This window comes from Octopus bimaculoides, chromosome 1 (genome assembly GCF_001194135.2).
Source record: "Octopus bimaculoides isolate UCB-OBI-ISO-001 chromosome 1, ASM119413v2, whole genome shotgun sequence".
Classification (NCBI taxonomy): Eukaryota; Metazoa; Mollusca; class Cephalopoda; order Octopoda; family Octopodidae; genus Octopus; species Octopus bimaculoides.
In genome coordinates this window covers 96,188,342-96,199,877 of record NC_068981.1, presented here as the reverse complement: position 1 = coordinate 96,199,877, position 11,536 = coordinate 96,188,342, and the positions used below count along the sequence as shown (strand labels likewise).

The 11,536-nt window shown below is 36.1% G+C and overlaps 2 protein-coding genes across 3 annotated transcripts in view; one reads left to right on the top strand and one right to left on the bottom strand.

The window, feature by feature from the left end:
* Positions 1-9,632, top strand: part of LOC106876509 (FUN14 domain-containing protein 1) — a 21,442-nt gene extending 11,810 nt beyond the window's left edge. For both annotated transcript variants that reach the window (XM_014925086.2, XM_014925085.2), the window contains exons 3-5: positions 3,399-3,474; positions 8,350-8,469; positions 9,494-9,632. In XM_014925086.2, coding sequence (XP_014780572.1) covers positions 3,399-3,474; positions 8,350-8,469; positions 9,494-9,571 — 274 coding nt within the window. In that variant the 3' untranslated portion in view covers positions 9,572-9,632. The remainder of the gene's footprint in view (positions 1-3,398; positions 3,475-8,349; positions 8,470-9,493) is intronic.
* A 166-nt stretch (positions 9,633-9,798) lies between these two features.
* LOC106876508 (translationally-controlled tumor protein homolog) overlaps positions 9,799-11,536 on the bottom strand; it is a 16,814-nt gene continuing 15,076 nt past the window's right edge. The window contains exons 5-6 of the mRNA XM_014925084.2: positions 10,709-10,809; positions 9,799-9,978 (exon numbers count right to left, since the gene is read on the bottom strand). Of these exons, the coding sequence (XP_014780570.1) occupies positions 9,976-9,978; positions 10,709-10,809 (104 nt within the window). The 3' untranslated portion in view covers positions 9,799-9,975. The remainder of the gene's footprint in view (positions 9,979-10,708; positions 10,810-11,536) is intronic.

The following is an 11,536-nucleotide window of genomic DNA, read 5'->3' as shown; positions in this document are numbered from 1 at the left end:
TAGTTTTGACACATCTAGCATCGACTCCTCTTGTGGGACACACAAAAACTGGTTCAAGAGTATCCAGTGGTGCAGACATATCTCATCCGGTGATAAAGAAATTAAAAAAAAAGTTGTTAAAATGACTGTTCCACAATGCAGCTTTCTGTTTTGTAGAGAGTAAAACAGCAAGACAGAAGATAATTCTTCATATATAGAGAAGATCCAAAAATAAAATTGCAGAAGACAAAAAGAGAAATGAACACAATCCATTGAGAAAAGTATGGCCAATTCTTTCTGGCCTGCATTCTTTATCCGAGTGATTTCTCAAATGGTAACATTGTGGTGGTATACAACGTGTATCGCAGTTGTAGGAATTACGGTGCATAGATTGGAATGCGGTTTGTATTTTTTTCCTGGCCCCTATAGTTACCGAGAAAATCGATTAAAACAACTTGCGTGTGAGTTTGTGTCACTGAGGCCATTCATACATACATAACCACTCTCTCTCTTTCTGTCAATCACTCACTACAAAAGCTGAATGAAAAATTTCAGTTATCTCTCTCCTTCTCTTTCTTTCACTCTCTCTCTCTTTCTCATATACACACACACCATCAACATTACCCTCTCTGTCTCTTCACACACACACAAAAGCAATTCATATACACACCACACATTCTGTCTCGCACATCCTATCAAACAGACACAAGCACATTAATTCTTCCGTCTCACGCCAACTTTAAAAGAACTTCACTCATACAACCGCACTCTCTCTCTGTCTCTTTTGCTTTCACGCCGACTTCAAAAAATCTCCTTTTTTCCCCAACCACATATTAAAAAAAAAATATTTTCACTTCTCCGGGCGTTGCTATTACTGACAAATTCACAACAATTCGACTCAAGAGACAAACACAAACCACCTCATGCTGACTGCAAAATTCCTGCCAAATTATCCGCAAAAACACACACACATACACACACGTCCATTTCATATATCTTCTTTCAATTTCTGCTCTTTGATTAGACAGACGTCCACTACAATAGCTCTCAGCTACATTTTGTTCTCTAAAAAGGTCCGTGTCTATTTTTTCTATAAACATATAACGACTTATTCCATACTTCTCCACTTAGCTTTTATCTTCACTTTTCTTAAATTGGACACGTCTGCTATTAAGTTGCAGAACTCTGGCAGTACAGTTACAAATCATTTCTGCTATACTTCTTACATACAGTGAAGAATTCCGGGTAGAGGTAGGGGTCCATTAAGGTTCAGTGCTCAGCCCTCTCCTATTTATCATAGTCCTCCAGGCAATAACACAGGAATTCAAGACAGGTTGCCCCTGGGAGCTCCTCTATGCTGATGACCTTGCTCTAATTGCTGAGTCACTATCAGAACTAGAGGAGAAATTTCAGGTGTGGAAGCAAGGATTAGAATCGAAGGACCTGTAGAAAAGGCGAAGGTAGAAACTCCATAAGATGTACCTAGTGTAAGCTATGGACACATAAGAGGTACAGCAATATCAAAGGAAGGCTAACTAGCAAGATAGTTTTTGTATGTGGCAGATGCTTAGGAGCAATAAACACTGAAAATGTGCAGAAAACAACCTTTGCCACACTTCAGGGAGAAAAACCAGAAATAGTTGATAGCTTCCGCTACCTAGGTGACCAAGTTTGTAAAGGGGGAAGGTACGCTGAAAATGTAGCTGCTAGAATAAGAATAGTTAGACCAAAGAAGTATCAGTTGTGGTGTGCAAGAGAGACGATTGTGCTGGTATGGACATGTGGCAAGAATGGATGAGGATAGCTGTGTGAAAAGTACCACACCCTAGCAGTTGAGGGAACCTGTGGAAGAGGTAGACCCGGGAAGACCTGGGATGAGGTAGTGAAGCACGACCTTCAAACTTTAGGCCTCACGGAGGCAATGACTAGTGAGCGGGACCTTTGGAAATATGCAGTACGTGAGAAGACTCGGCAAGCCAAGTGAGAGCATAATCTGTGGCCTCTGCCAGAAGTGTAGCCAGCTCACTTATTCATATCTTTACTTCATTGGATACTAAACTCTGCTTGCGAAGACCTGTTGGAGCAAGTGAAATCGAAATCGTAATTGAACCATATTCGGTGACTGGCACCTGCGCCAGTGGAGCACTAACAGCAGTGTTCAAGCGTGTTCATTGCCAGAGCAGCTGTCTGGCTTCCATGCTAGTGGCTCGTAAATAACACCATTTGAGCGTGATCCTTACCAGCATCGCCTTGTACCACTTGTGCTGGTGGCGCGTTAGAAAATCATTTGAACGAGGTTGTTGCCAGTGCCGCTGGACTGGCTCCCGTGCAGGTGGCATATATAAAACACCATTTTGAGTGTGATCGTTGCCAGTACCGCGTGACTGGCCCTTGTGCTGGTGGCACGTAAAAGCACCCACTACACTCTCGGAGTGGTTAGCATTAGGAAAGGCATCCAGCTGTTGAAACTCTGCCAGATCAGATTGGAGCCTGGTGCAGCCTTCTGGCTTGCCAGTCCTCAGTCAAATCGTCCAACCCATTCTAGCATGGAAAGCAGACGTTAAACAATGATGATGATGATTGAATTAGCTACACAATGTATATTCTATTAATTTCTAAAGTGTATTGTGATTATAACTTTTGATTATAAATTTGGTCTGGGTTGTCGTCATATAATATCCATCATGCTTTTGGTGTGTTTGGTATGTGTTTCTAAGGCATAAACATCTTGAAAGAATTGTTTTCCTTGTTCGTTGCTTATTATTCTTTTACTTGCTTCAGTCATTTGACTGTGGCCATGCTGGAGCACCGCCTTTAGTCAAACAAATCGACCCCAGGATTTATACTTTGTAAGCCTAGTACATATTCTATCGGTTTCTTTTTGCCGAACTGCTATGTTACGGGGACACAAACACACCAGCATCAGTTGTCAAGCAATGGTAGAGAGACAAACACACACACAAACATATGTACATACATATATATATATATATATATATATATATATATATATACACACACACACGACAGGCTTCTTTTAGTTTCCGTCTACCAAATCCACTCATAAGGCTTTGGTTGGTAAGCAAGCTACACACAGCCACTCGCCACATTGTTCAAATGTGCTTTCTCTTTCAACGGTACAATTTAAGAGAAATTTGGCTGCTATTTTCAGCATAACAAGTGACCACGAAGAGATTTCCTCATTGGCTCAAATTTTCCCTTTTGCATATTAGCATGGTAGAAATAATGATAATGTAGGTTGAAGCAAAACAGAAGTGTGTATAATATTGGTGTATTGTATTTCAGGAAAGTAGTAAAATAGATGACTAAGACACTGTGGTTAGATACAGTATTGTAAAGCAGTGCAAATATTTAATTTACTATATGAAGATGTTATTCTTTTCTTTTATACATAATAGGTGTGCAGGAATGCTTTTTGCAAAAGTAGGAAAAGTTGCTGCAGCAACTGTTGGAACAAGTCTTTTACTCTTACAGGTAATATCAAATTTCCTTTTTTACTTCCTTTTATGTTGTTCATCAAGTCCACCTTTGCTGTACATCCACCTGTGGGTCAAAAAATATATTACCAGTCAAGTACTGGTGTTGATTTAATCAAATAACCCTTCCTTAAATTAGGGAGAATCGTTGGAGTATTGAAACTTCAGGTAAATGTTTTGGTGCTTTAGGATCAACTCCCACTTAAGCAACTTTACCTGTCATCTTTCCAAAATCAATAAAATGAGGTACCAGTTATGTACTTAGGGCTATATAATTTTCTGTTCATTCCCACCAAACTTTGAGACCTGTTGCCTATAAAAGAAATTATTGCTCGATCATCATTATTTTTGTCTGCTCTTCCGTGCTTGCTTGGGATGGGCAACAGGTTTAGTGGAACCAAAGGCAGGCTGACAGTGAATAAAAACTTTGTGACAGATTCACTGTCAGAGCATTGCTCTGAAGAAGTAGTTGATAGCTTTTTCTCCGTAGGTGACTTAATTAGCAGTGGAGGAGGGTGTTCTGAAAGCATAGTAGTCATAATAGGGTGGAAAAGTTTAGGGGAATATTACCCCTGTTGAAAAACGAGATTGTCTTTGTTGTTAATGACCTAGTCTTTATTGTTGAGTCCACAACATCTTGACATTTGCTGCATTTCTTTGTCATCTCATTTGTGATGTCCAGCATCCTGAAATCAACTTTCACTACTTCCTCCTTTAAACTTTCTCTCCTAAGGTTTCCTTCCTCTTGGATCTCTTGGTACCTTTTTATCCCTTTATCATCTCCATATTGCCAGCCAAGGTAATAGTCCCCTAAACTTTTCCATCCTATTCTTATTACTATGCTTTAGAACTGCTGAGTAGCTGCCTAGGTAACAGATACTGCCAGCTACTTTTATAGTCTTCAGAGCATTACAAAGAATTACCAGTACTCCGACTGCTTACTCCCTTAAATCTACCTCAAAATCTTCATCCACTGTCAGCACACTCATAGACCAGTCTGAGTTCATTGTATAGAATTTCCACTCACTCTGCATGTTGAACAATGTCATTTCCTTGATGGCAGCAGAATTGTCCTTTTTTTTTCCTACTTATTAAAATCTTTTTCAAGTTTATTCTTGGTCTCATCTTTTATAGGTTTTGTTTCCACATCTGATATTTCTTCTCAAAGTCTTCTACAGATTTTACTATAAGGACTAAGCTCATCAACAAATAGTTCCCATAGACAGCCAGTTTTAAATCCCTCTGTGATAACACTTGGAAAATTTTAATTGGATTGGGAGATGAGAATCAAGCTGAGATGAATATCTATCTGCATGATAAATTCCTCACTGAACTCATTACTAATGCTCAGTTTGCTGACCGCATCTCTGTTTACCACTTTCACATGTCATTCATCTACACGTAAGTGTGTTGGAGACCATCAAATCTTGTTAAGAGCTTTCTCCAGAGCAACAGGTACTGAATATGCAGGCTTAGTCTTTGCTGAAACATTTCTCTTTGATTTCTACTGTGAGGAAAACACGTAGTACCCTGACTTGACACAAATCTGAAGTGTTTTCCTAACCACTTAGCTAATAACTTTTCTGTTACTTTCATAACATTGTCTTTCTGTTCAAAGCCTCTGTAGTTGTTACTTTCAAAAGCATTTCCTTTGCCTTTGTAGCAATTGTGAGATTAGCTTAAGCCTTGCTTCACCAGATATTTTCAGCATTTCTGAATATACCTGATGGACTCACTGCCTTCATATCCTTAATGGCTATTTTATCCATATAACTGTTCACTTCAATAATTGGTACTCTTTTGGGCATAGTTCTTCCCATACATTTTCCACTTTCAGCAGAATCTCAATATTTCAAACACTTTTCCCAAACATCTTAATTTACTTTAACATTTTGGAACATGCTTCTGATCCTCATCACAGAACACTGGTAAACTTGCTTTTTCTTTTCTCTCTCTCATCCAACTGATATAGTTCCTTGTTATCCACTTCCTGTCTTTTAATTATAATGCATTTATCTAGTGTTATTCTGTTATCAGCTGGTACCATCCTGTAGGTTGTGTCTTAAAAACTCATTGTTGTAGGTTTCTGTCTCCTCTTTATCAGAAGCATCTTCTAGGATAGTTCTAACATGTATAACAGATTGATCTTTGAGAAAGAAGGATTGGGTTAAGTGATAAGTATTTGGTAGGTTAGGATAGGGACACAATGATTGATGATAGACAAGTGAATTTTGTGGGCCAGGGTATGAAATCAGTCAGCTGTAGAGTACAGAGAACATTGTAGTAGCAATAGAAGAGGCAAGCGTGTGTTGAGTGACAACATTGTTTAGTTTTAAATCCGTGTTACTGTCAGTTCTAACCCAGCTTGCAAGAACATATGCAAATTTAAAGATGTGTTCTCATATTTACTGACATGATATTCATTTTATTATCAAGAAAGAGTTATTCTTACTATCTCCTCCTTAGCGAGAGCAGAGGTATTGTTTTCAGTCATGTTTGTTTGTCCATGGACAAGATATCTCAAGAACCGCTGGATGGATTCGGATGAAACTTTCAGGGATGTTTGGCCTCATGACCGGCACAAACTAATTAGATTTGCAGGTCAATCAGGTACTGGACAAGGGTTCTGGATTTTTTTTTTTTTTTTGCTTAATTTTTGATAGTGGTCAGGTTCACTTTTAGTATTCTCATTTAAAAAATCATCTCCATCTAATTGTTGAGAGGACGTTGGTGTTGCTTTGGTAGGTCTGTGCTGAGTGCTCATTTTCTTTTGTACTAATTTCAACCAGCAACACAAATTTTATAAACTTTGACTCTTTAGCATTCAGGTTTCTGTCAAATGTAATGCTTATTTATTCACATTGATAAAAATTAGCTTTCAGATTTTAGTGATGTATTGTTTTTTAAAATAATTTTGTATTGTAAGTGTGAGAGGCTGGATCTGGCCAATTTAATTGCTAAGGGGTTATATAAAATTGAGAGTAGTAGAAACAAAAATTAAAGTTTTAATTGTAGTTACATTTCAGTTTTAGATTTCTTTTCAACATCAAAGTGTTAACAACTTCTCAGCTAGCTCTTGACTAGAGTTACCAGATCTATTTCTTAAACATTTTTAAAAGGAAACAAATTGTGTTAGCAGTTCAAAGTGAAAATTTTGCTTGTAAATTTTAAAAATATAAGGATTGCTTGTATTTCCTCCATGACAATGGTTTATCAGCCTTGTGTTCTTTAAAAATTAATTCTCATATCAAACTGATTTTCTTCCTCCACTGATTTCTATTAGATATTAATGTGGCTATGGCCACTAGAATGAGCTATAGTTATATCAACTTGTTCGTAGGCCACCTTCACTTACCTAATTTCTAAGTCATACATTTTATGAAACTGTCAGTGACTCAACTCAATCACTAGAGCAAGCAGCTCTTTTCAGTCATCTCCTTTAACAATGTCCATCTCATGACTCTCCTATCATGACTTTCTTTGCATCCTATACATAATAAAGCTGCCATTGTAGAATTTAACTTCAATACCAGGTCACAACAAATGAGGTTAACTCTAGCCTCATTGATGCAGCCTGCTACCAAGCCCTGGTTTTTGACTAGACCACTGATTTCTTGCAACAGATTCTCTTCATTTTCTGTCACGTGACCACACTATTCTCTGCAACTTCAATTTTTTGCCTTTCAAAGATAAGAACTTACATGACTTCTTTAGTTTATGTCACTAGTTAGACCCCACTTGAAAATTTCACACTTTTAACTAGCCCCAAGTTTATGGTCAATGTACCTAACCATTTTAAGTTCATTTCTTTCAGTCTGTCTTATATACTGTATCGCCAACCGTCACTGCAGTTGATCGTATGATAGATGCAAGTGGGAGTGATTACATCCTCTTATATTTTCCTCAAACCTGTACACCCCTCTGCTTTGACTCACCAATTCACATCTTTGTGATAACTCCAGCAATGCTTCATTTCTGATATGTAAAACTGCTCATTCTGCTGTCCACACCATCACCCTCTCTACTTACCTTCTGCATGAGTGTAATCAACGTAGGGAGATATATTGATAGGGATCTTTTTTAAAACGGGAGCCACATTTTTCATTAATGTTTTTTATGTAGTGTTTTTGGTACCGAAAGACTTTCAAACTTCGTATACTTATCTATTTTGTGTTATAGAACAGAAAAATATTTTTGTATTCGAATTTATTTCATGTAAAAAAATTGACTTATTTCGATAATTTCAACCAATCACTGACACGTATTCAGTTGTTTACATTTACTCCTTTGGCTGATTAAGCCATAGCTTCGTTTTATTTGCTTTTTTACCCTAACCCTATCACCGATAGAATTGTTTGTTTATGTAGTCGGCACTTAATGTATATCTGCTGAATGGATGTCAGTGATGGGTTGAAATTACAGAAATACGACAACTTTAACATGGAATAACTTAGGGATGTTTTATATGACACATTCTACCAGTGTTCCAAGTTTTTCGTTAATGAAAAATGTGGCCCCCGTTTTAAAAAAGATCCATTGATAGTGAACTTGGGGCCACAAAAACATACGTGGAAAATAAGTCAATTTATAAGTATTAGGTCTAGAAATAAGCTCAACATTACTAGGGCTGGTTGTTGTTAGCAAAAGGGTTAATGCACCCCACTACCAATTATGTGAATTTACTGCATTAATAAGGTTGATGGCTTAGAAATTAGCAATGTTCTTGCAAAAACACTTAGGTGTTATCTTAGTTTCTTCTAATGGAAACAACCAAATACACATTTTTATGTATCAATCAGACAATTTGTCAGGCCCCAACAACCCAATATTTAAATTGAGACCATAATGTTTTAATAAATTTGTTATTTTATAGATAGCCCAGCATCAAGGTTATGTTACAGTAAACTGGACCAAAATTGAAAAGAGCATGCAAACGGCCAAGGTTTCTATTGAAAGAGACACCAAGAAAGCCTATCCCCATGTTGCAGCTTCAGTAAGAATAATTTATATCTTTAACTCTTTAGAATTCAGATTTTTACTCAATCAAATGTAATGCTTATTATTATTTACATCATTACTGGCATGGGTTGGATGGTTTGACATGTCCAGATTCCAGCTAGTTGCTATGGCATGGTTTCTATGACTGGATGCCAGCCGAAACAGCAAATCACATCTCTGTCCATTGTCATTTCCTCATAAGGCCCAGCATCCTAAGAACCTTTCTCACCACTTCATTCTACAGAATTATACATGCATTGTCTTGTAGCTTTGAAGTCTCAATGATCTGACTTGACTTTAAGAATGACATTGTAGGCTAGTTTGAACAGAAGAGGAAGAATATTTGGACAAGATATGCCCTGCAGTCCTTCCACTTGTGCAGTGCATTTGCTCTAGAAACTGAATTATGCAATTCCAATTTGCCATGCTTGCATGGGTTGGACTAACTTTAAGGCAGTTTTTCTGTAATATGGACATCCTACCTTTCACCAACCCTCACTCATTATGAGTCTACAAGTCTAACATACCAAAACAAAAGAGTGGAAAAACCCGATACATTTTAAAAGGAGTTACAAATGTAGAATCTCCCAATCAATAATTTTTGAAGAATTCCCAAGAGATTCTATACATTTCCTTCTTTTTACATGTTATACCTTTGTAACACCTATCCTGTACTGAAACATAACATGGAATTAAGTTTGTTTTCAGTTTGTCTTCCAGATTGTAGCTGAAGACACTTGCCCCATGTGCCATGGAGTGACATTGAAACCATATGGCTGGGCCTGTGCCTAAAATTCTTTTTAATTAAATCACTGCATACAAGAGAATAACAATTTAAATAGTAAACAGATGTCCTTTCCACAACAAATCCATTTCACCTGGCTAAATTTCCTTTGAAATCACACTAAAGGATGACATTCCTATTGCTTTGTTATCTGAATTTCATTGATTCTGTGATTTCTCGCTTCAGAATTTAAATGCTAAGTTTTAAGTGTTTTTCATTCTCCATATATTTTCAGATCAAAACATTTTTCGCACAGAATGTTTTCCTGGCATCAGGTTTTGCTGGTGGTTTTCTGCTTGGATTATCATCATGATGTCTTTACAATTCCTTTTCTTCTCTAATAAACCATACAAATATATAATTCAATATAAGAACCTTTTACTTTTTTTTAAAATAAACTGTAAATATGACATGCATTTCTAATGAAACAAATGTTTCTTTTCAAAATTATTAAAAAGGTGACCACTCCACTAAAATGCTTCGTTTTCTTTATAAATGGTTGTAATGCTAACAACTAAGAAAACTTGAAAAAAAAAAACCTTGATTAAAATTTCATTTTATTACCAATATCAGTCACTGTAGAGGATATGCATGTCTGTCTCTTCAGAAGATTCTTTTTAAAAGAATGCTAATGACAACAGCTATGATTAGCATACAAGTTGGTTGAAATTTTCCTTTTCACATCGATAATATATTTCCATGTGGCCAATCGACACCTCACTGGAAAAAGAGCAATAAAGATATGTAAAGAATATGCTGTAAAACAAAAAAAAAAGTCACATCACCATAAAATATAAAAATGTTTTTTAATATCTTGGTGATAAGATCTTACTATTAGTGATAATTAAGTTTACCAATGCTTACTATTCACCTCTGGTTTTATTTAGTGCACATGCTTGTTCTTGCAAATGAAAACATAAAATGACCAAAACTTGCAGTACTTGACTTTCGCTGTATGTGTGTATTTTTTAAGTTAAGATTGATATGCCCCCATCCCCATGAAAGTGTGTGTGTGTGTGTGTATCAAATTTCCAAGTCAAGAGGTCAACAAAAACCAGAGAGGGGAAGTAAAACCATTCTTTGCTGCTAGCCTTTGATTTACAATGAATTTTATATCTTCTTTTCCATACTTGCATGAGATTCATTGGGGCAGATTTTCTACAGTTGGATGCTCTTGCAAAATACTAAAAAGTATTAAGGCAAATCTTTAATTCACTTAAAACCACAAAGGATTTGATTAGGAATGGAAGGTGCTTTAAACATAAGAATCAAAGATAGCTAGTATTAGTTCTAGTATTATTTTCCAGGTATTTTAAGGGGCAAATTACTATTATTTGTACTGGTGTCCCATATATTTTAATGGAGACTATATTCATTATCAAAATTCTGGATGAATAAATAAGAACAAGTAGATTTGTTAGGTTGCGATTTTGAAAAAAGTTATACTTACACATTTCACCATTTCAAGACCATCTTTCAAAACTATGAAGAAAGGAGTTTGATCCTCTCGATGATCGAGTATCATAAATGTACCGATCTCATTAGACTCACCTGAGCATAAAAAAAAAAAACTTTCATTAGTTATTTAGAGCAACTAATTTTCGTGATTTACCATCGTCATAGGAAATGTAGGCATGGTTGTGTTAGAAATAAGATGCTTTAGTTAATTTAATAATAACAGTGTGGCTTGACACAAAACTTGCAATTTTATGAACTATAATTTCATTATCTTGGACCCAAGTCAAGACCCATTTTCATAACACTAAGGATACCCCAGTTGGAAAAGAAAGACTAAGATAAAAGAGAGCAATTGGGAGATAATAGCAAAAATGTGTTAGGACATGTCCTTAACCCTTTCGTTACCATATTTCTAACCAAAATACACCACTTATGTGTTTCAATTAATTTCTAACAATCATAAATTTAGTCTGGTTTCATTAAACAACTAACTTTTTTATTTATCAACATATTTATGTGATTTTTGGAAGATAATTTAACGAAAGGTTCTCAACCAATTCTATACCAAAATTTTTGTCACAAAGTGACTCTAATTACAGGTAAATTGAACAAAATATAAAATTATTAAAATTTTTGTTCAAACATCGCTACAGAAAATGGGTTATTAGCTAATATTCAATTGGATATACAACAAAATATTATTATAGAAGAGTTGTGCACATTACTGGATACATTCGTCTCTTTTGCCAGTATAAAATTAAAATCCAGAGCAGTACCCAGTATTTGATTCACAAATCTTCCAAACTTTGATCCCCCATTT